The sequence below is a fragment of the Nematostella vectensis genome, chromosome 14 (genome assembly GCF_932526225.1).
Source record: "Nematostella vectensis chromosome 14, jaNemVect1.1, whole genome shotgun sequence".
Lineage (NCBI taxonomy): Eukaryota > Metazoa > Cnidaria > Anthozoa > Actiniaria > Edwardsiidae > Nematostella > Nematostella vectensis.
In genome coordinates, this window is record NC_064047.1 from 8897949 (window position 1) to 8924737 (window position 26789).

Sequence of the window (26789 nt, forward strand, 5' to 3'; positions counted from 1 at the left end):
CTACATTTATGGAGAAAAATCCTGGGAGGCAAAAGAACAGGACTCAAAGTGCCTAACAAGCTAAGCCTCCATAGGTCAGCAGCATAAAAAGAGATTGCTAGAAATATAAACAAGGTTGTGCACCCATTAAACACTAACAAACTTTAACACCAAATTCTAATAAGCGCTGAAACAATTTTTGGTATCAAGTTCAAAGATAGAGAATCATTGCTTTTTATGAACTATTTGCCACACCCTGTAAAAGCACTGTACTGTAACTTTTTTATATTATTGTTATGACTTCTCAGGAAATGTACGTGCTACCAAAATGATATAATATCACTTTAAAAATGACACCATAATAATTGTCATAAAATTTCAAAACTATACCATCCTATATGCACCATTAAAATTCTGTATTGTGTGAACCTGTCTTAAATTGTCTGCAAATAACATTAGCTACAAAAAAGTTAGAGGGCTACCATTCAAAGTTTTACTTTGCATAACACCCAGACTAAGAGGTTACAGCAAGTTGTAGATAATCGTCAAAACTAGCATAACACAAACACACCTTTTAACTATACTTTTATAGCAAAGCATAATGCATCCATGTATGTGATTCTATGTTTTTATTTTATATAATTTTGTTTAATCATGGCATATGGTCACTTGTTTGCATGTATTAACTGTAAGCTTTGGTTTACTACGTGCTGTTATGCACATATGTTTCTAGACTGTACTCTACTGAAACATGCATACACTGGTCATTTATCTTCCGGAAGAATTAAGAGGTTTTTTTTAGAGGACACCCCCCATTTGTAATCTGATACTCTGACAGTTGAAAGAAAAATTGAAAGTGCTATATTACTTCAGTATTGAATAAGTACAGATTCAGTATTTTATATTGGTTTATTTGCAGTTAATTTTTTATTCCATTAGCTGTAAGTAGACTTTTATTTGGTGATGATGATCTTGTTTAGTCTGCTTCGAATTGTGGTTATGGATTGAAACCCATTATGGATAAATTCACTGGTAATTTTTAAACTACGAAAAACAAGAGTACGAAACTAAAGTCATGTTTAGAGAAAGTGTTATTAGCGGTTGGTTGGTTAGATGTAACAGAAACCCAAATTGAATTCAAATATGTCCCTTTAATGATAATTTTTCTTAAACAGTGTAATTTAAAAATGTGTTATCTGGTCACAATTTAAAATGGAAGTTATGTATTTTTGTGGTGATGATTTGTGTTATGTGTATACATATTTATACAGTACTACATTTACCAACCATAAAAAACAAAGGCTTCAGTCAGCTGGGTTAAATACCTGTAGGCTAAACTGGACATGGTAGATTAAGAGATGCTGTTCTTATTCCATTCACAAAAATCTTTTTGCATTTTCACAATGTTTTGTTATATTTTGTGGTCTGTGGTTCTTTTGTTGTCACACAGCTGGGCACAAAATGAGATTTTTAGTGTTACTGAGATCTCAGTAGGGAGTACATAATGCATTGATTTGATTATAAACAGTAATGCCCAGTCCGTAATACAATAGAACCCCACTATGGTGACTCATTGCTAACCGTTTGCTAGAATTCCTTTAAATAGGGGACTTGCGCTATGAAATAATGTGACTTTTTGAATGGCAAACTAGCAGGCACTCAGGCTTTTAGCAGCAAAAAGACAGCAACAAAAAGCAACTTATTTAGTGCTTATGAATAAAATCAGAAAGTTTTTTTTATGGTAAGGGTTTAATTTCAATTATTTTTTTTGCTGTTATCTGGCAAGAAAGGGACCATCGTTTCTGGGTTTGTTTTGGCTTGAATTTGCCACCCCAAATGTCATGTGATCTGTTAATACAAGTCCCCTATTGAATCCCGTTTAGCAGCCTGTTCAAATAGCGTGGTGACTAAAATCAACAATACTTCTAGTTTGTGAATATTGAATAATTTGATCTTATTATTCTGTAATTGCACTAACACACAACCACTAACACAGTATATTTTGTATATACAAGGACATTCCTATTTGATGTTTTATATGACAAGTGGATAACTGAATTTAAACCTGAAAATATTGAATATCAATTTACTAATATTAGGTAAGCTAAGCACAAGTGACACAAAATTTCCCATAATATGTTTGATAATTTGATTTTTAGGGTTAAATGCTAATTGTATAACAAAACATAGAAAAATTCATTGTGAGAAGCATTGATATGATAAGAAAAGTAGAAAAAATATTGTTTTTGCTTCTACTGATTTGTTTACCATGGAAAATTTCCTGAACAAGTGCAAGCTTTCCATCCTCCACAGGGTCTTAACCATCAATGCTCAATGTTCTGTTTGTATTTATAATATGGAAAGCATAGTTGTCAACCCAACTTGGGCAGAAATATTGTGAAATCGGGATGAAATACAGTAAATATGTGAAAAAAAACCCAAAAGAGCCAATGCGGGTGAATACAGGGAATGTATGAACATTCTCACAAAAATTAGGCTTGTGACAGGGTCCAACATCTTGAGACACCCGCCTAGTGCAGGTGGGTTGGGCAAAGCTTTTTGCTTCAAGACAAGTTTTTTGTACAACTCAAAACAATTTCCTTACAAATTAAGTGTATATTTTTAGCGGGAACAATTTTTGTTGGCATAATTTGTTCACCCTACCATCGTCTATCTTTCGTGAGTTTAGAATTACCGGCCTTGAACCGATTGGAACATAGACCCCGCACGTGTTGTTCGTTGATCGCGCGTCGTCTGTGCTGTAATAACATAGAGCTTCGATAACTCTGTGTCAGTCCTGAGAAAATACAGTGTACAAAAAAATAGCTCATTTACAACCAAAGTCGAAAACAATAACCCTTAACGTATCCGAAATTTCGGATGGTGCAAACTGCCGAAAAAACTATAGCAAAATTTTCGGCGAAGAATATCCGAAATTTCGGATTAGAACAATAGACAAAATTTTGGCGAGATTCGTCAAATTTCGGTTGCATTACTTTCTTTCAGTACTGTAGTTCTTGCATGGATAACTACTTAAAAAATAAATTTTCACTTGCTCTATTCCATTAGGCTTTTGGAAATGCCAAGACCACTTACAACAACAACTCAAGTCGCTTTGGCAAGTTAACTCAGATCAAGTTCAGGGAGGACGGAGCAGTTACAGGGTAAAAGCTTTTTCGTCTTTGTAACGTGGAGATGTGACCTTAAAACACTTACGTGACACTGTTGATTGCGTGACACTGTTGATTGCGTGACACTGTTGATTGAATGACACTATTGATTACATGAGACTGTTGATTGGGTGACGTGACAATAAGGATGTGTGACTTGCGTGACGTGATAATGAGGATGATTGGTGTGTGTGATGTGATGATCAAGATGTGTGACGTGGCGATGGTTGGCGTTATATGTATGGCAATGTCACGCAGGTTAAATGTGTGTCAACTCGTGTGACCTATGGGGGTGATGCATTCTCTATCGTTCGTTTCAGCGCTGCATTAAGAAAATACTTGCTGGAGAAATCACGTATCGTCTCACAGGCCCCCCAAGAGAGGTATCTTTCTCCTGCACCAAATATACAATTTCCAACAGGATCCTCTACATTTGCAATAAACCATTCCACAATTCGCATTGAACTTCAATACATTTGTTTATATGGCCGAGAGCAAGGATCATTTTTGATGTTATTTTTGGCTATGAGTCTCGTCCTCAATGTTTTTTAGTAGGGGGCAGCTTGTTGTTTCTTTGGAACCCCCCCCCCCCCTCACATTATTGTTAAAGTACACGTCTTTGGTTTATCAGGCTTTTTAATATATATTGATAACCTATAATCTATTTCTATGTAGGAACTACCATGTTTTTTATTATCTTTTGGCTGGTGCGTCAGCAGAACTCAAAGCAGAACTCCACCTCAACGATCCTCGAGAGTTCAGTTATCTTAACCAGGTGAAAAGCGAAGCAATCTCTGTGAACCTTTGGATAACTTAGTTCAGTGCTGGCCAATGAAAACGCTTCTCTGATTAGTGACGGGACACCAAAAATAAATTCCGTTGTTGGATACTGCCGACAAGATTTTACAGAACATTAAAAAACAAAAATGAATGTCACTAAGATTTGAGTTAGGGTATCTTAGCAGCAATTGTGAATAAAGTAGACCGAATACTATCCCTCCCCTAAACAATCCTTGACTCATTCTTCCCTTTTAAATTAAAAACACCCCTTTTTCTACTTCCAGAGTAAGTGCTACACAATTGAGGGTATTGACGAGAGTTATGAGTTTCTGCGGCTGAAGCAATCCATGGAAATGGTTGGATTTACTGCTGACGTACAAAAACGGTATGTAGCGTGACAAATGACGTGCGGGTAGCATGACATATGCCGTGACATGTAGCTTGTCAGACTTCACTGCCGACTTTCTAAAACGGTACGCGTGCCTTGCGTGACAATAGCGTAACTATGGTAGACCTCACTGCAACAACAAAAACAGTGCGGATTCCTGGCGTGACAATTAGCGTGACTAGGACAGACCTTACTACAGAAACGTATGCCTAGCGTGACGGATGGTGGACAAGTTGAATGGCGGGTAAACCACACTGCCGACGTTAGAGACGGTTAGCAGGCCTTGCTCCATGTTTCTCTCGTGAGAATAGCTTGAAAAGCGTTTTGAATTCATTCAAACAGGATATTTTGTGCTCTATCGGCCGTTCTTCATATTGGAAATATTCAGTTTAAAAAGGTAAGCGTGCTCTTGGAAAAGTTATGAATGACTATTCCATTTATATTGGTTGTTGTTATTGGTTGTTCGATTTACACTAGATATTGTTATGGGTTGTTCTATTTACTTAGGATGTTGTTATTGGTTTTTCTATTTACACTGGATGTTGTGATTGGTTGTTCGATTTACACTAGATGTTGTGATGGGTTGTTCGATTAACACTGAAGGTTGTGATGGGTTGTTCGATTTACACTAGATGTTGTGGTGGGTTGTTTGATTTACACTAGATGTTGTGATTGGTACGATTAACACTGAATGTTGTGATTGGTTGTTCGATTTACTTTAGATGTTGTTATTGGTTGTTCGGAATTCTAATCGGCCCTGTGATTGGCTGTTTGCAGAAACCCTCTCGCGAAGATGAAGTTGTGGTAAAAGATGGCCAGGATCTCAAGATAATATCTGATCTCCTGATGGTAAGATAATATCTGATCTCCTGATGTTAAGATAATATCTGATCTCCTGATGGTAAGATAATATCTGATCTCCTGATGGTAAGATAATATCTGATCTTCTGATGGTAAGATAATATCTGATCTCCTTATGGTAAGATAGTATCTGATCTCCTGATGGTAAGATAATATCTGATCTCCTTATGGTAAGATAATATCTGATCTCCTGATGGTAAGATAATATCTGATCTCCTGATGGTAAGATAATATCTGATCTCCTGATGTTAAGATAATATCTGATCTCCTGATGGTAAGATAATATCTGATCTCCTGATGGTAAGATAATATCTGATCTTCTGATGGTAAGATAATATCTGATCTCCTTATGGTAAGATAGTATCTGATCTCCTGATGGTAAGATAATATCTGATCTCCTTATGGTAAGATAATATCTGATCTCCTGATGGTAAGATAATATCTGATCTCCTGATGGTAAGATAATATCTGATATCCTTATGGTAAGATAATATCTGATCTTCTGATGGTAAGATAATATCTGATCTCCTGATGGTAAGATAATATCTGATCTTCTGATGGTAAGATAATATCTGATCTCCTTATGGTAAGATAGTATCTGATCTCCTGATGGTAAGATAATATCTGATCTCCTTATGGTAAGATAATATCTGATCTCCTGATGGTAAGATAATATCTGATCTCCTGATGGTAAGATAATATCTGATATCCTTATGGTAAGATAATATCTGATCTTCTGATGGTAAGATAATATCTGATCTCCTTATGGTAAAACAGTAAACAATTATTAGATGAGGTTTTAGTGATTTCCGGAATAATCAATGTCAAGTCAAGTGGAATCAGGCGAGGCCGAAGGCATTGATTCAGTAAAACACACTTTCTCGAAAACAAAATCTATTCCCGATTTGCACAAAGGCCGACACTTCTCACAATCGAATCTTCGCATCACCTGATGGTAAGATGCAGCAAAAATCAAGGCTGGTCAATCCGCCGACAGTTCAATCTCCTCTTCTGTATAGATCACTTCTTACAAGAAGTTCAGTATTCCGTCAACCATTAGAATATTGTCAGAATATCGACAGAATATCTGTCATCCAAACAGGGGCATATAACTGCCTTGCCTTGGCTTAGCCAGGGGTTTTGACAATCTCTTAAAAAGATCTCTTGAACATATGCATCAGGGGTTTTGACAATCTCCTTAAAAGATCTCTTGAAAATATGCATACATACACGTGAATAACCATATGATTTCTAATATTGTTCGTCGGGCGTAAAGCTGAAAAAGGGCCCAGGAACGACCCTGTTCACGTATCAGACTTCGATAAGGGACAGTCATTCGATTCTCTTGTAAATAAAATACCTTCTTATACCAGTCCCCTGGGTCTGGGATGAATCGGAAAGGCTTTTTTTGCCTGATCTTGCGGGCGGGTGGCGTGAAAAATGGTGTGCTTGTGATATGTAGCTCGACTATGGTAGACTTCAGTAGACATACAGGATCAATACGTACACCAAGCGTGACGATGTTTTCTTTGTCCAGGTGACTGAGGAGAAGCTGACTGAAGTCCTGACAGCCAGAAAACGTATCACACGAGGGGAGCAATTCATCGTACCATATGATAATGACGAGGTAATGCAAATGTTACCAAGGGCGGGTACTCGCATACAAGTATGACAGCTGTTGTTCGAAGAATTTTATTTATATTATTATTCATGATCTGGTACTTGGGTCTGATCGATTAAAAATCTTTATCCTGGGTATTTTTTGAATGTGAGTTTTTGGTCTCTGTCGGGCAATCTTATTTTTCCCACAGAAAAACACCGTAAATCGGTTCAAGCCTTACTACGTCCCTATCGGTACCCCCCAAGAAAACGGGACAATTTCTGATCGGTCATTGCATTCTACCCACAGGCCTTAGCGACCCGCGACGCGATGGCGAAAGCTTTATATGGCACGCTATTTGATTGGATAGTACTCCAGGTGAACCACGTGCTAGTTGTCAAGCAACAAAGCGCTAAAGAGGTTAGGAGAATTTTAGAATATATCAGTCTTTTAGTATGTACCTTAAAGCCGCATTGTCACCAGTTTACCTCCGGTCGATTGCGCAACAATCTCCGATGATTTTTAACGGAAAACGCGAAAAATATTTCAAAATATTAAAAGCATTGTGTCTATTGGAAGTTTCTTTGAGGATGTGATTGATAATTTAGAGCGGATGGCCTGTTAAATATCTCGGATTCTAATAGATCCTTTTGTCTTTTAACGGTTGAGGTTTCCGTCGGACCTCTGGAAGTAAACTGGTGACAATGCGGCTTTAGGCAAGGAGGATGACGACAGCCAGGACAACAAGATTGAAAGAAACGTGTTCGCGCTTTACTTTAAATCCCCAGCTAGAAGAGATGGAATAAGTGACATATTAAGTTCAGAAATCGATTACATGAACGAAGGACATTACAGTGTTTGTACTGTAGCGAACGTATAGTGAAGCGTTTACTGTGAAAACGTTCGCGTCCTAAGTTGACCATGAAACTTGGAAATCTCCTGGAATGTATCAGAGAGAACACATTGCTACTTTCATCTACTTGATTCTCAATCAATTTCTATTGTTTTCGGACGTCGCCGTACTATTTTTGAAGTCGTTATCCAAGGGATCCTTTTCCAGAAGTATTTTGTTCATTATTAAGGCTACTAGCAGTCGTTGCTGATTTCAGTGTAAAAAACTCCATCTCTATTTCTTTCAAGGAACGAGAACCACCATCCTGGATTTTGAGCAAAATAGTAAAAGACTTTACCCACATTATTGACATACGTGTTTTATCCTGATTTTAGTGGTGTTCAATTGGCGTACTGGACATCTTTGGATTTGAGGATTTTGAGTGCAACAGCTTTGAGCAACTTTGCATCAACTTTGCCAACGAGAAGCTGCAGTATTACTTCAACCAGCATATCTTCAGACTTGAGCAGGTAAAAAGGCGGCAGAACGGACCGCATACATGTCAACCTCCGAAAATCTCAAGGCTTGAGAATTTTTTTTGGGGGGGAGGGGCTGGTGTATTTATTTTTAGGGGGAGGGGTGGGTTTAACCTTGCAGGCGTTTGCCGTATAGAAAGCTCTCGCGAACAAATCCAATTATAGATCTCACGAGAGTGTTAGATAAATTGCGCTTCGCAAGAAAATTACCGTTTCAAATATTTTAATAGAAAATAGGCAAAATAACGATTTTCTATAGAATAATTTTTCGGAAGCGATAAAAATCGCTAAAAAGCTGGAGATTTGGTGCTCAACGCGAGAGCGGGAGAAGGGGTCCAAAATCTTGAGACTCCCGCCTAAATGCCGGAGAGTTGACAGGTATGTTACCGGGAAAGCATTGTAATAATAAAAGAGTACAATCATACAAATTATTACTTGATCAAGGTCGAGTTTGCTCAGTTTTTTTTCATTGTGATTTATGGATAAATTTCTGTTTATCAAATCCTTAGGACGAATACATAACCGAAGACATTGAGTGGCGAAACGTAGACTTTGTCGATAACTACACGTGTCTAGAGTTGATCAGCGGTCGCCCCACTGGTGTCATGCACCTTATTGATGAAGAGAGCAGGTATGTAATTCGCCAATCAGAGCACGCATATTATTGCATGTTTTGCCCAACGTACAGTGCATAATTCTATTGCACACAATGCCTTTTTTGTCGCATTTTTGTAAACACAAAAGTGCGGGCAACCTCATACTGTATCCTGTGGTATTATTTTTAATGAAATTCCCGATAACCGTTAAGAACAAGTTGAGAGAGAATCCTTTTTTTAGTTTTCCCGGTGCGACGGAGACCTCACTTCTAGACAAGATAAACAAGACACATTCGTCGCATAGCAACTACGTACCGTCCCTTCTAGACCCTTCCTTCGAGATCAAGCACTACGCAGGCGCAGTGCAGTACTCCATCAAGGTTGGTCAGCGGTCTTCATGTTGGGGTTCCTTCCCATAATCCTTTACGGACACTCACCACAAAACCCTGATGAAACGGTGTTTTCTGTTAGAAAATCTTACTGCGGTTCTCAATATTCTGTGAACTCTTGATGCCGATTTCCATTAGCAACAATCTCAAAAGTGTTTCTTGCGTTGAGCAAATAGCGCCTTAGATAGCGTTCCGGATAACACCCTTTTGAGGCCTTCATACTGCCCTTCTCAGATCAAAATTCATAAAACTTGATGCATTTCAGGGTTTCCTGGACAAGAATCGTGACCTTATGCGTCCCGACATCCTAAGCGTGCTCAAAAGCAGCAATCTCCGATTTATCCGGGAACTGTTAGGTAAGTAATTAGCACAATACATGTAGCCACTACATAGCACTTCACAACACTTGTGAACATAAAAGAAAGATTAGGCCCGATTCATACATCGCGCTCCTGCCGTGCCGAATCTAAATATCTATTTGTAGACTTTCTTAATGCCTATTTGACACAAATCCGTTGGGTTCGACGTTTGATTCACACTTCGAATAAAATGAGTTGCGCGGGCCGTCAAAGTTGACTGATGTGGAGTTTCTGTTGCAAAAATCAAAATGAACATGGTAATCAAAAACGTTTAAATTAGCGTCGTGCTTTTGCCAAGTAGTAACCTGTGTAGCAAGCGTTTTTGTGTGTTTTAAGGGCGTAGAAATAAGAAATGAACGAGTTTTTTGACAATTTGACAGCGCGAGTGAGGCAAGCGCAAAAAGAGGAGGGGGAGCGGGGTTTCCTCTCTCTCCCCACTTTTCGCGCGGCCATACTCCTCGCTCGGTTTTGTTTTAGTTTCGTTGAAACTCCAAAGAAACGCTTGCTACGCAGGCTAGCCAAGTAGCAGACTAGCGCGGCCGGGCCCAGTGTCGAGCCGAATTTCCGAATCTTGTTCTGCCGTGAAAACCATAGTTGATTCATACGTCGAACTCTTCAATTAAAGCAATATGATTTGGCAAGGCTGGAGCGCGACCTATGAACCAGGCCTTGATTCCCGTTTGTTCTAGGTGCAGACCCGATGGCTATATACCGCTGGTCCGTTGTTCGGTCGTTCTTCAAAGCCGTTCATGCATTCAAACTCTCCGGGCGACTTTACAGAATGAGTAAGGCACTTATGATCTACTTATGATTATAAATAAACCAATTCGGGGCGCTAATCACCCTCCTTGCAAGCTGGAATGCTATATTACGGAAGCGCAGATATAACGTGGTCGAGTCGAAGTTAAACCACGGAGCTTACAGTATTTCAAGATTGTTGGCTTTTGTTGAGGGAGAAAAAACGGAAAACCCGGGTAAAACCCGTTTGGAATACAGGCGAAAACCAATAAACTCAACTCACGTCGGAACCGGGAATCGAATCCGGTACAGGGGACTTGCGCTGGGAGATCACGTGACTTTTTGTGTGGCAAACTAGCGCGCGATCAGGCTTTTAGCGGCAAAATATCAGCAACAAACAGCACGTTATTCAACGCTAAAGATAAAAGCCAGAATTCTTTTTTTCAGAAAGTGTTTAGTTTTGTTTAAAGATTTTATTTTTTTTCGTCGTTCTCTGGTGTGACGGGCGCAGTCACTTCTGATTTTTTTTTTTTTATTATTTTGTTTTGAATTTGCCATCCAGAAAGGTCACGTGATCTTTTAGCGCAAGTCCCCTTCTCGGTAATTTAGGGCACAGGCACTACCGAGTGAAGCTCTACCAACTGCGCCACCTGGGCTCACCTACGGTGTATTGCTTTGGCGGTTATTATCGAAACAAATAAAAGTCAAATGTCAGGCTGGAATAGTTGCATTCTAGAAAAAGTATTTGGCCGATTTTGTTTAAAGAAACGCTGCCATCTTGTCTCTGATTTCATTCGAAAAAGAACTAGTAACCAGCAAGAAGGAAGAGTTCGTATCTGATGTATAAATAGCATTTTGTTTTTGATTTCTGGATGCTAAACTCCTATGCCCTTTTATTAGGTGGAAAAGCTAGCGAAAAGACTGCAGTTCGACGCGGAAAGCGGGTACGTCATCATAAAGATAATATCAATGTGCCCACTTTTGTTCTAATAGCGATTTTTGGCATGGTTTAATCGTCTGTTATTTTCCCAACAGAACTCGAAAACGTTAAGGTAAGGGAAAAACATTTAAAAAGAGTATTCATCAAGTGCGTATCTAGGGGTGGACGCTGGGGGTCCGTCTTATGAAATACGAGATCAATTTTAACATATATATTTTTTTTGAGGGGGGGGGGGGGGACACCACACATGATCAAAACTAAACTGGTGCTTTTCAAGTTTCTGGTGGTAATCTGCCGAGTTTTCAAACACTTGAAGATAATCTGCTGCCATCAAGGAAGGGAAAGAGACGATCTCTTAGTGCCTGATAAAATTAGGGTATTTCGGAGCTTGTATGAATATCTTTCTTTCCTTAGTTCTCTCCCTTTTTTGGAGTTGGGGCGGGTCAGTAAGGATATGGCTCGTTTTTTGGAGAAATGAGCTTACTATATAACGATTCTGACCGACGTGTGACCTTTCTAGAATGAGCAGTATTCTGAATCCCAACGACGAGTCCAACATGTCTTACCCCGAGACGGCCTCTCTTATCAGGAAAGCCTCGCGCGTCATCAGGTACAACCTAGCCTACAATTTGGGCCTTCTAAACGGGTTACATGTGCTACTAGATGGATCGTGGAAAAACGTAAAATCTAGGACGAGCTCAAACTCAAAGCGAACATGATTACCATTGACAACCCTTGCTCAACACAGCGTTGTGGGACGTTTGCTTAGCTTACATGTTTTTCGGCATGCGTTGTGTGACGTTCACGTGTGTTGTGTGACACTTGCATGTGTTTCATGACGCTTACACATGTTGTGTGACGCTTACACGTGTTGTGTGACGCTTACACGTGTTGTGTGACACTTGCATGTGTTGTGACGTTTGCATGTGTTGTGTGACGCTTACACGTGTTGTGTGACGCTTACACGTGTTGTGTGACGCTTACACGTGTTGTGACGTTTGCATGTGTTGTGTGACGCTTACACGTGTTGTGTGACACTTGCATGTGTTGTGACGTTTGCATGTGTTGTGTGGCGCTTACATATGTTGTGTGACGCTTACACGTGTTATGTGACGTTCCCATGTGTTGTGTGACACTTGCATGTGTTGTCTGACGTTTGCGTGTAATTTGTGGCGCTTGCATATGTTGTGTGACGCTTACAAGTGTTGTTCGACGTTCGCATGTGTTTTGTGACAGTTGCATGTGTTGTGTGACGTTTGCGTGCGTTGTGTGACGCTTGCATGTATTGTGTGACGTTTGCATGTTATATGTGACATTTGCATGAGTTGTGTGACGTTTGTATGTTTTGTGTGACGTTTGCATGTGTTGTGTGACGCTTGCATATGTCGTGTGACATTTACATGTATTGTGTGACGCTTGTATGTGTTGCGTGACGTCTACCTGTGTTGTGTGACGCTTACGTGTTTTTTTTCTCAGGAGGATGCATAGTAACAAGACTTCGCAAGCTCAATCGAAGGTGCGCACCCTACCCCCACCCCCCCCCCTCCTGCCAGTTATTGTTACCTGCATTGTCTGCCTTTTGCGGATTTGTGTTCACGCATAGTCACGTGTACATATTTAGCTCGTCACTATGTTTATTCTGCAGCATTTCGTTTCCAAGTTTCGTCACGGCCTGGAGACCAAGCGTGACATGTCAATGAGAACCTATGACTATCTCTACAAGGCAGCCAATCAGAGAGGAAAGGCAGCGCCCAAGAACCCGCCCACTGTGAGCGCACAGTTCCAGGTCCGTATCATCAAAATGAATAATAAAAGGCTGATGTAGTTTAACAAACTCGAAATTGTGTTTCATGAATATATTGCTATAGTTTCCTTTTTTATATCGATTGAACAAAATTAATGACCACTTAAATTAGAGTAGTTTTGCTGTCTCGGTCTCTAGATTTAAACAAGAGTTTTTTTATTTTCTTTAAAATGATTTATCCTTTTGAAGATTTGATTAGACTTCTTAACGTCTGTTTTATTTGATTGAATTAATAAAAATAGACAAATGCATACTATATTTTAACTCATCTTAGGAATGAGAAGCTACCTCGGCACAGCTCTCCCCCACCCTCCCACCCGCAGGGTGAAAGTGGAAAGAAGCGCTGTGCTAAGGGGTAGAACTCTTATCACAAAATAAGTACCTCAGAGAAATTTAGGGTATCTTTGCGATTCGTTTTCGCCTCTGGTCAAATTATCTAAGTCATAGACGCCTTTCACATTACATGTGATAGTTTGTGAAACGTTAGAGTGGTTTTTATTAACCCGTGAAACAAAGTGATAGTAAAAAATGTAATAGTCAGGAAAACACTACAGAGAACAATGTAATTGGATCACAATAAAGCGTAATGCGCCAAAGTGTAGTTCACTGGTGAATGAAAATCGCTCTATAAAGCTACATCCATCTTTGTTTTGGTGTGACATTGAGATGTGGCGCACCGTATTAGTTATCTTGTTGGTTTACCTCGACAAGCCTCCCCCTTGAAGGCATTCCCTTACGGGACTCTAACTCATAGGATCATAGTTAACTATGATAGGATATACGCTTGACATCATATTACCTTACTTTCAGTCGTCTTTGAATCGCTTGATGGAGATTCTGGGAGCCGCGCAGCCCTTCTTCGTCCGCTGCATCCGATCAAACGCGGATAAGGTGAGGAAATTCTTATACGTAATTCGAAATTATTCAAAGTTTACAAAACCTGTATCAGTAGTTTTTGTCCAACTAATATTTTACGACGATTACCAACTGAAAAAGTTAGATTAGCTGAGATTGTTGCTGATTTGTGTAAGCTAGTCGTAAATTAACGAGTAAACGAAAAATAATGTCTCGTATAATTTTGAATCGCTCACCGAGCTTCAATATCTGTTGTGTACTATTTGCTTTACTTACTTGATAATAACGTCTTGGCAGCTAACACATTTAGTTGGCAACAATTGCAAAACAAATCCCTCACGTTGTCTATCAAGCCGAGCAAGTGATTTTGTGCAAGTCTAATTGTAAAGATCTTAACCAGAAACATAAAAAAATAGTTCGACTTCTTATCAGTTGCTTTTCCCTTCCACTTACTCCGAGTCATAACAATCGATCGGTGTCCGGTTTACATCATTATCGCCTCGTCATCTCTACAAGCTCTCCATGAGCGCGTCACGACCCTTTCCCGAGTGAATGTCGACTGCGATCACAATTGATAAATATTCAGCTTGCATAATCGGTAATATCAAATACACATTAATATTTTTTGTAACACGAAAATATTTTGTATGACTACCGAAGGTATTGCGAGAATGTGTGTTGTTTGTTTTTCAATGAGACAGCGCGACGTCATCATTCGTAGTGCGGCTCTTTATAGAATGGAGAGAGACTGGAGAGAGACGGTGGCGTGCGAAGATTTTCGGAAATCTCTCGGAAATGCTCCGACAGCTGTTGCTTAAACTTGAGCCACCGAAAGAGTTTTATAACGTCATTTTATATTTTTCGCTACAGAGTTTCGCAATATCTTCTAGGTTTGTTTACTACTACAAGTACCCCAGGCTAAACAACTTATACGTCATGTAGAATCAACTGACTATAAAAATCCGCCAACGATTTGGCTCTGAGACATTTCTAGTGTCGCAAGCCTGTAGAAATGTTCTTTTTCATAACGGCAACCAAACGTGAAACGTGTTTGGCGACGTATATCGCGGCAAGAAAAAGGACGACCCTGCTAAACATTGACTCCAATACCATACCCGCGGTAAATAACCTTCCATTCGCATTACTAAAATGTAATGTATTTTTTTACTGATCAAAAGAGCACTTTGCATTGCATTTTGGGAAGGGAAATTTGCCCACCACTTTCGCGGTTCCAGGGGTGGTCGCTAAATGGAGGTAGCACTGTCACTATTTCTACTGATGCTTTCCGCGCTCTTTGATTGGTTAGCAGTCACGGCTACGAAATGGCTTTTGTGTCACGCCGGTGTTACGCCGGTGCACACACATTTGTCATTGTTTTATTTATTATTGAAGACTCGAAAGTTTAAAATACTTTAACCAATTTCAATCGAAAATATCGCATGGGCTTCACAGAAACAGCCGATGAAAATTGATGCTTTTTGATAGTTTGTATTTTGCTAGGGTGACAAAATGGCGGCTGTCAGAGGCTTAACATTGTTTCACTGTCGTTTTCTTATTCAGGCACCACTCAAATTCGACTGCGATGTTGTCCAGCGGCAGCTCCGCTATACGGGCATGCTCGAAACCGTCCGAATCAGGAGGCTCGGTTACCAATGGCGATTTCACTTGGAGGTAAGTCTTTTTGCCTAGTGAACATTTATTGAATGTTTTAGTGTTCTGTGGAATTTTCTTGTTTCATTTATTTTAGATTTTGCATTGAAAATACAATCACTACGAAAATAAGTGCTTTTTTCACACTTTTGTCTCAAAATACCAATTTCGAAAAAAAGTTAGACGGTCTTAGAAAAGAAAAAGAGTGTATGGCCGACGGCCCCAAGTAAGAAATTTGTTTAAAAAAGTTTAAAAAAAAATGTTATCTTTAGTATTACCTGGGGGATTGGGGCGAGCGCTTATTTTGTTAACCTGCTATGACGTGACAGGATGTTTTTTTATTTGTTTATTAGCACTAAGTTCAAACGTCGTATTATCCATGAGCCGTATTCAATGCAAATGCATGCAGATGAAGATAGAACAATCGATTTGATATATTTGCATGTATTTGCATTGAATACGGCTCATGGATAATACGATGTTTGAACTTAGCCGAAAAACGTAAGATCCGCGGTTTTGCTCAAGTACTCCCCTTTTACCAAATCTTTCCGCTCTTAAACTCCCTTTATAGCCCCAAATGCAAAGATTTGCCCCTCGAACTAGCTTTTTCATCGATCTTTGCAAAGTTCGTATCGATCATAGGAAAGTACGCATTATTTTTAACTCTGTACGTGAACCCCATTCAACCTCTGCGATCTTTTCTCAGTTTGCTCCAAAACCTAACCCTCTAGGCTTGGCCGTGGAACAATGGAAACCGGAAGCAACCACCGTTTCGTCATACCCCAAATACTTCCGGTTTTCCGTAAAGTTGATTTTCAAACTCTCGGCTAAAAATACAGCGTTGTAATTGCGGAAAAGGCCTGTTTGATTTCTAAATGATAACTCACGGGAAAGCGGCCAAGACAGTTTCTATAAAGAAAACAACTAACCGGGGTCAACTACATTATTTTGTCTAAATTCGATTCTACTGGATCAGTGTCGAAATACCTACTTGCTTTCGTTTTGCGACATTGAAGTCGCGATGATTACGCAAAACTCTTTGGGGTATTTCCCTGATAAAGTAAACCTATGGGACTGCAAGCATACGCGAAAGAATTGACCTTATTTTGAGCATGGACTTTGAAGTGGCTGAGACATTGTGGGACTTCGCAAAGATTATTATAATGAGAGAAGTTTATTAAGAGTTTGACTGGTGGCTGTATACTCAACTAGTCTCTTCCACTATGGGATTAACGGCAAAGATTTTCACCGGAATACAGTTCTGCGCCTTGGGTTCGGCAATTTTTGCGGTGATTTTCATTCGCCTCTGTGCTTTTCTTCTGGTAAGGTCATCGTCCATATCACTTCGCGTGCCGCCATGTTGTTGAAATAGTTACAAATTACTTCATTTTTCGTCAATTTGACATCTTAAGTGGACGTTTTGCAGTACACTCAAGTTAATTTACGCTAAACTTAGATGGTTCAATTAACTGAGGAAATTTTTTAGCAATTATTCCAGCCTGAAAACATGAAATTAATCGGTGACTAGCTCTTGTGTTCAGCATGTTTTTACTTTCATATTTATTTTTGTTCCATGTTTAATCTCGTGTCCTTCAAATGTCGCTTTATTATTCTAACAAGGCATGCAACCTTTTTCATTATCTGTGGATTTAATTACTGATACAAATTAGATTATGAATGAAGATTTTCTCAGTCGTTATACATTTGTGATTTGTATTTTCGTGAAAATTGCATTCCATTTGCGTATGATGCTTCAAAATGTTGTCAATCAAAAAGTCAACAACTACAAAGGATTTCGTATGAAAAATAAATAGAACCGCTTTGATGGATTACAAAATCTGTCTGGATTAAGGGAACCTTTAGCCCTTTTAATCGTTAGTAGAGGATTTTCTTGTGCTCGCACACTGCATTATCACCTTTTTATTATATTGCTCGACGTATTGCAATATTGGGAAATAAATGTGCATATCCGTTTTTTTAGAAAATCAAGGACTTGAAAAGTCTGAATGCATCCAAAGCCTTTCTGTCAGAGAGAAAGATAAAACCTGTCGTTCACTGCCGCAAACAAATTATAAAATTTAATGAATTACCGAGTTATTATGTTTTTGTTAATAAAACCTTTTTTTATAAGAAGGTCTATGACGAAAAACATGGCGAGGCTCAGACAGGAGAGTCTGATGCGTTCTAAAATGCAGAATCAAATCGTGTTCTTAATAACCTTTTAGTTATCTGTGCAATTTTTTTCTGATACTTTATTGAGTTTTAAATTTTTTTATATACTGTATTTTAAGAAAACCCTTAAGAACATTGTCCTCCTTGAAATGCTCCAAAAATAAGCATGGCTCAGCCTTAACTGAAAATTAGACGTTAAAGAGTGTGCTCACATTTAAGCAATTGCTTGTCGTGTTCGCTATCAGTAGAGCAACTACAATATGTGAATACGTTTTAATGGATTAAAAACTCCTTCTGGATTAAGGAAACATTTAGCCTTAATCTGTTGGGGGGATTTTCTTGTTATTCGAACAAACACTTAATCGAAAGCGCGATTATCATAGTTTTATTATATTGCTCGACCTTTTACAATTTTGCATGTCTATTTTACAAAGAACAGAACTGGAATTCTAGCTTGTGTATATTGTCATCGCTACAAGTGACTGCAATAGGTGACGATTAAAGAAGAGATATTTAAAAGTATGTGACGAAGGTAACTTTGTCACATGACTTTTCTATTTGTACAGTGTGCAATTTTGGTTGTCTGAGAAATGCAGACGCAACATAAAACATCTTGTAACAATTTTGAGTTTCATCATCCACAAATACATTATTTCTTCGTCACTGGAAACGTTTAAACTCTCATAAATGAAACTATAATACTAATTCCCATTTTCAAAAAAAAAATGACGGTGGTCTAGAATTTCCCTTGCAAGTTTTTTAACTAAAAGTTCTTGGAATTTGGATTCTAGGAATTCGTCAAGCGCTACAGTTTGCTGTTCCAAGGCATCATCACCGACCCCCATAAAGAGATTCCACGGGTGCTCAAGACCCTCAACCTCGATGCGAACGAGTACCAGATTGGAAAGACTAAGGTAAAATAAAAACCTCCCACAAAAAAGCTCCCCAGTGGAGATTCCAATGGCTTGCTCCGCCTTTAGGAAAATCCTTCATTGCCCCCCCCCCCCCACTGCCTCTCGTCTCTGCTGAAACGGGTTCGATTCCCAGTCGAGACAGAGAGTAGGCGACTAAAAATGTACGACGGCACACACGTCATTCTCCGTGCGCTAAAAGAAAAATACGCCCCGTATATACCCGAGAATGCTCTTAACACGTCATCTCTTTCTCCCAGATCTTCTTGCGTGAGAGCCAGCACCGCATCCTTCAAGACCACCTGCACACCAAGCTCCTGGAAAAGGTCCGCCTTATTCAAACCTGGACGCGGGGAGTCCTCCAGAGACGGCAGTACCTACGCCAGCGGAGGGCAGCTATCACGATACAGGTATTGCACAGGCGTGAGCCTGCGAGTGTTAAAGTGCACACCAATTTAATAAAAGAAAGGGTGGTAAATAGGCCATTCCAGCTATAGTTGACGCGCGCATTACCATAGAAATCTACCTCAACGACCAGAATGCTGCGCGCGTCTTTTTAAGCTTGCACCAAACGAAGCGCGCGCTGCATGACGGTAGTTGAGGTGACAGTGCTGAATAACGTATGCGCATGCGCGTGCTCTGGTGAAAACAAACACAATCGCAGTGTTGAATCGTTCGAGTAAAGGTACGAAAGGCTGACTTCAGTCGCTGTTTTGACTAACTGTACAGCATTTAAACCATACTGAACAAAAGATGACAGATTTGTGTGATAATGAGGGAGTCATTAAGAAAATTATAGTCTTAACTTTGGTCTAGTTTTCTTAGCATTCGCCAAAATGTGACAGATCGCCGGTAAAGGCCCTGTCACACGTAGATTTTTCGGCTGCAACTTGTCTCGCAAAAAAATTGTTTAAGGTCGCACGCGCCCTGTCACACGTGAAGTTTTTCCTGCGACTTGAAACAATTTGTTGCAGAAAGTAGAAAAGCGTTCTACTTTTCGTTCGACTTTGAGAAATGCAAAACAAGTTGCAAAGGCGGCGTCACACGCAGAAAAAAAAAGCGCATGCGACCTGCAACATTTTTTGCGAGACAGGTCGCAAGGGAAAAAACGTTGACAGGGCCTTAAAACGCTGCCATTTCAAAACAAAAAGCTGGTTTAACCGCGCGGTACTGGAACTAGTCTTGCGTTTTTTTCAGCACTGGCAGTTGAGGTAGGTTTCCATGGTGAGTGCGCGCGCATGCTAAAAGCTGGAATGGCCTATCGATCCCTAATCAGGGACGGCGGACGGGGAGGGCTGGGGATGCAGGCCCCCCCCCCCCCCCCCCACCTTATAAAATGAAGGAGCAGAGCCCCCACTTTTTCGAGGGATCTGGGAATTTCACATACCTTAATGAGAATAAAGCGTTACATGTTTAAATCGATTGCTTGATAAAAGACAATATTTATTGAACTGTTTGTATTCATTGTTAGCGCTAATCTATGGCAAAGCCAGGTACCCCCCTCCCCTCCTCTTGAAACGCCTTTCACGAGGTTTTCATGGGTCGTGAATTCCTCAAGAATCCACCATTAGGGGGAGACTGGAGCGAACCTGAGGAATCCTTCATAAATCTTTATAGCTCTTTAAGCTTGATATATTAAAAGAAGTTTAGAGGGAACCATAGAGCCAGTGCGCATATGCTACTAATAACGTTAAGCTTTAATCTTTTCATGGTCCTTGTTACCAGGCCGCTTTTCGTGGCTTCCTTGCGCGGATGGACTTGGATCAGCAGCACTGCGCAGCCGTGAGAATTCAAGCAGCATGGAGAGGCTACTACGCATTCGTCAACTACCACAGACTGCTGGACAATATAGTGCTACTACAAGCCGTCGTCCGAGGCTTCCTCGAACGGCAAAGGTACACAGGAAACCCGCGCTTGCATGTCTAGTGAATGTTAACTCCATTTCTATTTTAAAGGCTATATTGTTAACTTCCTAAAAATCGGGAGAAAACGACACGAACTCCTGCCCTCCACCACGCTACTACGGGCCTGTATGGGGACCTGTATTTTTAGAAAATTTATTTATTCTTTTCTTAATATCGCGCAACACAATAAAGCTAAGTTTCCAGGGAAGACTTAGTTTTCAGTAGTTTTAGCGGGTTTAGTGTGCTTCTAAACGGATGTTCATCTCTTATACATACGCTTTTTGAGGAGGGGGAAAGGGGGCTGGGATAGCATTCGTAGACTTTTAGGCTGATTCAGACAGCACGATTGATTCGTATGCGACTTGCGTTGCCTTCAACTTGATGGTAGTGTGTAATTCTGGGCCAAAACATGTGGTAGACAGGTTTCATACGACTAAATCGTACTGACTAAATAGGCTTTTAGTCGGACATTCGCGAGTCGTGCACAAGAAACTCGTGTCATTATCCGAGACTTACGTCATGCAATCTTCCAGATTCCTTAAGTTACTAGATGAGAGACGACTAGAGGAAGAAGACAGACTTAGGCGAGCCTCGATCCTGGCCGAAGTCTCCATGCGACCAAAGTAAGTAGACCCCAAACCACTCAATTCGATAATTTTAAAAAATGCGTTAGTCAGGCAAGCCTTTTGTTTCTGTTATCTTTTGGTATTAAGAAACATTATTCTGACATATAAATAAAGTTTATATCTATGTGTCAAGGAATTCTCGAAGTAGCCATCTGAAAAACAAGCTTTATTCCTTATTTACCAAACTCAATTGAAAACAAGGCAACAGTTTCAGATAATCAGCCGATGGAAATGGATGCTTTATCACCCTTGGTATTTGGCTAGGGTGACAAAATGGTGGATGACAAAGACGTATCGCAGTCCTAGAGAGCAGCGATAGTTTATTTATCCCATATTTGGAAGGTCACGTGTCCCGCCTCGCTTTCAGGCTTGTCGATGTCGATTCGCGCCGTCTCGTCCGTTCTCTGAGCGACCCCACCGAATACGAGAAACTCAAAAACAGACTATATCAGATCGACGAGAAACCGGAAGTACAAACACCGGAAGTGAAACTATCAAGAAGCGATAGCGAAACCCCCCAGAAGAGCCCCGGGTAAGATACCCTCTGACAAGCCATAGAAACAATGGGTGTAAAGGACAAGGGAACCATAAAATGTTAAAGCCGCATTGTCACCAGTAGAATCCGAGATATTAAACGGGCCATCCGCTCTAAATTATCAATCACATCCCCAAAGAAACTTCCAATAAACACACTGCTTTCAATATTTTGAAAATATTATAATGAAAAGAAACGACGTATTGGAAAGGAATTCTCGTGAAACTAGTTCATCGAGATCTTGAGATGGCACCTTACATGATTTTACATGGTTTTCATTTGAATACGTGTATTTAGTTAAACTTTTTTCAACATTGCAGAGTCCGAGAAATGTCAAAGATGTTCGAGCGAGAGATCTCGCTTCTAAAACCTGCAGATGTAAGTTCACCTTCAACAATATCATCGTTCTAAATAGCCTTAAATCGCCCAAAGGGCCCATATCTTGAAATGTCAGAAGAAATGTTTAGGCGATAAAAACCTCTAATGTACTTTCCGTCATGTGCTTTTCATATTGACACTCCCTAGATTCCCTTCCTAGATCGCTCCTGAAATTTACATCATCTACGTAAAGTTGCGTAACCCTGAAGTTTTTTTTTTCTTTCAGCACATTCGCACACGAGCGGCTACCGACTCGTACAAGAACCGCATTCACAAGACAGGTCGCCCCACGCCCCTCATGGTCAATACTCACCGCGCGGAGCAACAAAGGGGCTTGGATCTAGACGTCATCAAGCTTACACCCATGCGTTCACCCAAGGAGGTATTGCAGATCCAGGAAAACAAGGCGAGTAGGGCGCGTTTGGAGGTGACTCGATAATATTCGGGAGTGATTCGGTACTATTCGGGAGTGACTCGATATTATTCGGGAGTGACTCGGTTACTATCCGGCAGTGACTCGATACTATTCGGGAGTGACTCGGTATTTTTCGGAAGCTTCTCGGCAATATTCGGACAGTGCCTCGGTACTATATTCGAGTGACTCGGTATTATTTGTAAATAACTCGATACTATTCGGGAGTGACTCGGTTACTATTCGGGAGTGACTCGATAATATTCGGAAGTGTCTCGGTACAACTCTTCTTTCAAAAATGCGTACGACATACCACTTCAACCTTGTGTTGATTTGCTGCCCTTATTCTGCAATATTTGGGTGATTCTTGTGTTATTGAATAATATTCAGGAGTGACTCCGTAATATTCGGGACTGAATCGGTACTATTCGGGAGTGATTTGGTACTATTCGGGAGTGACTCGGTACTATTCGGGTGTGACTCGGTTCTTTTCCCTGCTCTTGTGTATCTCTGAAGTATTCTGGATTGGTTAGGTAGTATTCACGATAGTATTTTTTGTGTGTGACTATTATTATTATTCGGGTGTGACTTGGGACTATTCGGGCGTGACCACTTACTATTCGGGTGTGACTTTTTCCTATTCGAGTTTGACTTGGTACTATTCGGGCTTGACTATTCACTATTTGGGTGTGACTTTTTACAATTCGTGGTGTGATACTAATATACTTCCATGCTTTCTTGATGTGACTAGTTCCATTTATGTTTTCAGATCGCCAGTGCGGATAATCCCCCTTCAACATTCTCCCGTCGCGTTTCAACCAGCATTCGCCGTCGCCTATCAACAAAATCAAAAAACAAACAACAGCGCTCGAGCACTTCCGACATTCCCGATGTGGTCCCGACGGCACCTCCGGAAGACGAGGACGTACTCGAAGAGCCGAGACTCGGCTCCACGACCGCCATCTATGAGATCGGGAAGCTATCGGCTTCGTCGGAAAATATTCGGAAAACGAAGAGGAGTATTTTTCGTCGGAGAAATCGCCATTCTATGCGGCGGAAATCTGAGCCTGGTTTGGCTAAAAACAGCACCAAGAGATCGGCTATAAAACCATCTCGATCAGAGGAAGGTAGGAGATTACTACGCCCTCGCAATAAAACCTCTTAGATATTTAGCAATCTTCTAACTACCTAGATTCGCGCTACGTGATAGTTGAGATTGGCGTTACATTTTTGGTTGCAGGAGTAGAAAACTTTTCGGGAGGTTCAAATTTTACTCAATACCTTCGAATAAAATACTCATCCTACCCTTCACACTTTATTTATTAGTTCATTAGTTTGTTTGTTTGCTCGTTTGTTCGTTCGTTCGTCCGTCCATCCATCCATCCGTCCGTTTGTTTATTTGTTTTTTTGTTTGTTTGTTTGCTTTTCTTTGTTTGTTTGTACTATAATTTGTTCGTTTGCTTGTTCGATTTTTGTTTGTTTGTTTGTTTATGTTTATTTATTCATTTCCACTACTTCCACTAGAATTACTGAACGAGATCAAGTCCACGAAGATCATCAGTACGGTTTCCAAGGCCGCCATCATCCCTGGCAACCAGCAGCTGAAGCCCACCAACAAGAAGTTCGCCAAAGGCGCGGCCGACTTCGCTGCACTTGAATCCTTCCTTATGAACAAGGTGCAGTCATATTTCCTTTGGAACTCATGAGATAAAATAAATAAATAAATTTGGAAGCTTATCACTCTCCTTTCAGCTAAAATGCTGAATTACGAGAGCGCAGATACAACGACGTCGAGTCGAAGGTATAGAAGGTGCAAGACAGCCGCTATACGACTTGTGTCTAACCATGGAGCACAGCTTAGATTTTGTTGGTTTTTGTTGAGGGAGGAAAACGGACAACTCAGAGAAAAACCTTAAGCACAAAGACCAACAAACTAAATTTACCTCGGAACCGGGAATCGAACTCGGAACCCTGTGGTGAGAGGCACAGGCACTATAGAGCGACCGGGAAACCTGTGGTGAGAAGCACAGGCACTACAGAGCGACCGGGAAACCTGTGGTGAGAGGCACAGGCACTACAGAGTGACCGGGAAACCTGTGGTGAGAAGCACAGGCACTACAGAGCGACCGGGAAACCTGTGGTGAGACACAGGCACTACAGAGCGACCGGGAAACCTGTGGTGAGAGGCACAGGCACTACAGAGCGACCGGGAAACCTGTGGTGAGAGGCACAGGCACTACGGAGCGACGCTCTGCCAACTGCGCCACCATTACATCCCAATGTGCAAGAAGCCAACGCTCTGGAGTAACCTTGAGTTGATTAGAGGGAATACGGAGACTCGGCCACTGCCATTCCTTACGTTTTTTTTTTCTCTTCATTTTCGCAGATTTCTGATATGAACCACGAGGGGCGAAAGCGAGACACCATCGTGGACGGCGTATTTAAGAAGTCTCTTCAGGAATTCCACGCGTTTCTCATATCGGAGTACTCCTGGGTCATGAACGTAAGTCACGATTCACAAATGACGGCGGTTGATACAAGAGAGCACATCAATCCAGTAGTTACTCTCACAGACGACTTGCATTGCAAGCTCCTTTTGTGCCGTCACCCTTATTTAAGTCTTTAAATAGTTCAACATGATTATTCAGTAAATAGCCGTATATAAGAATATTTGGGTTAAGAACACCCTGGCTGAAATTTGGCAAAAAAAAGAACATATTATGAAACACATCCAGCCTGAAATATGAAATAAAAATTCCCTTACATAGCTAAACAATTATCAACTCTGATTGGCTCCTTTCTTATCTCATCGTAAACCAGTATGTCCCACATATAACAACCCAATAAGCTTGAATCCCTAAAATGGGTGTTTTTATATGCAGTTTTTTTTTCTGTAAGGCTTGCCATAAATGACAAAAAACACCATAAAACCTTCTATGCTCTGTGTTCAGCATGACAAGTCTGTGAGCCTCAAGTATGAGGACATGTGCAGCAGCTTTGAGGAGATTCTCAAGAAGACTATCAAGAAAGAGCGAATCAGCGCCTCGTTCCCAGCCATTATGGGTACCAACGCGTTCGCAGGGGTTCTTGACGAATTCTTTCTTATAAGGTAAAGGGACCAACTGATTCACTTATCTCCTGATAAGATAATGGGACAATCGCATTCGCCGCTATACTGGAAAGTCACAAACCAAAGCAAAGATAGAGAGAAGATAGATGCAAAAGGAAAATAAAACACGCATCGATGTATAGACGGAGAAACAATCAGACGTAGAGATGAATATTGAAAAGTCAGAAAAGTAGACTAACAGACAGTTCATAGCGAGTTAAGATGAACAGATAGACTGGCACATAATATGTAGTTAATCTCTGCTGCTTGTTCCAATTTCAGGTCATCACAAGATATTCCAGCTAAAGTCCCTAAGGTATTACACGTTCCGTACTCACAAGTTTTGTTTTCCTCCCTATGTCATCGTAGCCAAATTTCGAACTAGCTTTAAAGAAATTTTGAAGCCACCATCCCCCTGGTAGACTTGCTATTGCTTGGCAGTCGGGATCAGGCTATAAATTGGCTTGGAACAGAGCTCGAGAAACAAACAAGCTAGTTACAGTCAATATTTAAGCCCAATGTGTCAAGATATCACAAGATATCACAAGATATTCCAGCTAAAGTCCCTAAGGTATTACACGTCCCGTACTCACAAGCTTTGTTTTCCATGTCAATATTTAAGCCCAATGTTTAAGTCACATCGCGTGACAAGTTCGTTTTAATGCAGTTTGATGTATGCTGCACTAAACTGTTTTGCTTGATTTAAGGTGCACAAGAGAAGACACAAGAAAGGGAAAAACGAAGTTGTGGTAAGCTTTAGGAACAGAGGACCAACAAACACCATCACATTTCCCCACACCACGACAGAGCAAAAAAATGGCATGAAATTACCCAATTCTCGATATATAAGCTCACGATTCTGCATACAAGGAGTTCCTCTGACCAAAAGCTTAATTCCAAATTTTAAAGAAATTTAGAATATATGAAATTTAGATATTAGCAAGCAAAGTTGGCTTAATTTCTGATTGGAGCCCGACTTCTCCCTAAAAACGAGGAGAATTCATAATTTGAACATTTGAAAATTGTACTTCAAGCCTCATATCTCGAAGACGAATCCATTAGAAAAAACACTTTTTGATACACCTATTTCAATTAAGGTTGACACTCTAAGAAAATGGAAAATGATGAATGCTTTAAACCACTGGTTAGGGAAAACATGTCTTGTATCTTTTATAACCTTCAGTGCGAGGCTAAATTAAGTTTGTCATAGCGAGGCCCTTGTAATGAATAAATTTTAATACAAGAAGACATTATTGACCAAACTT

The 26789-nt window shown here is 40.4% G+C and overlaps 1 protein-coding gene across 1 annotated transcript in view; it reads left to right on the plus strand.

Moving 5' to 3' along the window:
• Positions 1–26789, plus strand: part of LOC5510430 (unconventional myosin-IXAa) — a 40835-nt gene that overhangs the window by 2540 nt on the left and 11506 nt on the right. The window contains exons 3-35 of the mRNA XM_048721635.1: positions 3049–3143; positions 3470–3532; positions 3825–3924; positions 4214–4314; positions 4660–4714; positions 5095–5166; positions 6716–6805; positions 7088–7198; positions 8006–8140; positions 8656–8777; positions 8984–9122; positions 9397–9487; positions 10180–10275; positions 11129–11172; positions 11264–11280; positions 11689–11778; positions 12645–12684; positions 12829–12954; positions 13783–13863; positions 15388–15498; positions 18441–18563; positions 18821–18970; positions 20286–20455; positions 20998–21087; positions 21458–21622; positions 21946–22003; positions 22230–22409; positions 23185–23542; positions 23940–24091; positions 24802–24918; positions 25367–25524; positions 25807–25840; positions 26232–26273. Coding sequence (XP_048577592.1) covers positions 3049–3143; positions 3470–3532; positions 3825–3924; positions 4214–4314; positions 4660–4714; positions 5095–5166; positions 6716–6805; positions 7088–7198; positions 8006–8140; positions 8656–8777; positions 8984–9122; positions 9397–9487; positions 10180–10275; positions 11129–11172; positions 11264–11280; positions 11689–11778; positions 12645–12684; positions 12829–12954; positions 13783–13863; positions 15388–15498; positions 18441–18563; positions 18821–18970; positions 20286–20455; positions 20998–21087; positions 21458–21622; positions 21946–22003; positions 22230–22409; positions 23185–23542; positions 23940–24091; positions 24802–24918; positions 25367–25524; positions 25807–25840; positions 26232–26273 — 3576 coding nt within the window. The remainder of the gene's footprint in view (positions 1–3048; positions 3144–3469; positions 3533–3824; positions 3925–4213; positions 4315–4659; positions 4715–5094; positions 5167–6715; positions 6806–7087; positions 7199–8005; positions 8141–8655; positions 8778–8983; positions 9123–9396; positions 9488–10179; positions 10276–11128; positions 11173–11263; positions 11281–11688; positions 11779–12644; positions 12685–12828; positions 12955–13782; positions 13864–15387; positions 15499–18440; positions 18564–18820; positions 18971–20285; positions 20456–20997; positions 21088–21457; positions 21623–21945; positions 22004–22229; positions 22410–23184; positions 23543–23939; positions 24092–24801; positions 24919–25366; positions 25525–25806; positions 25841–26231; positions 26274–26789) is intronic.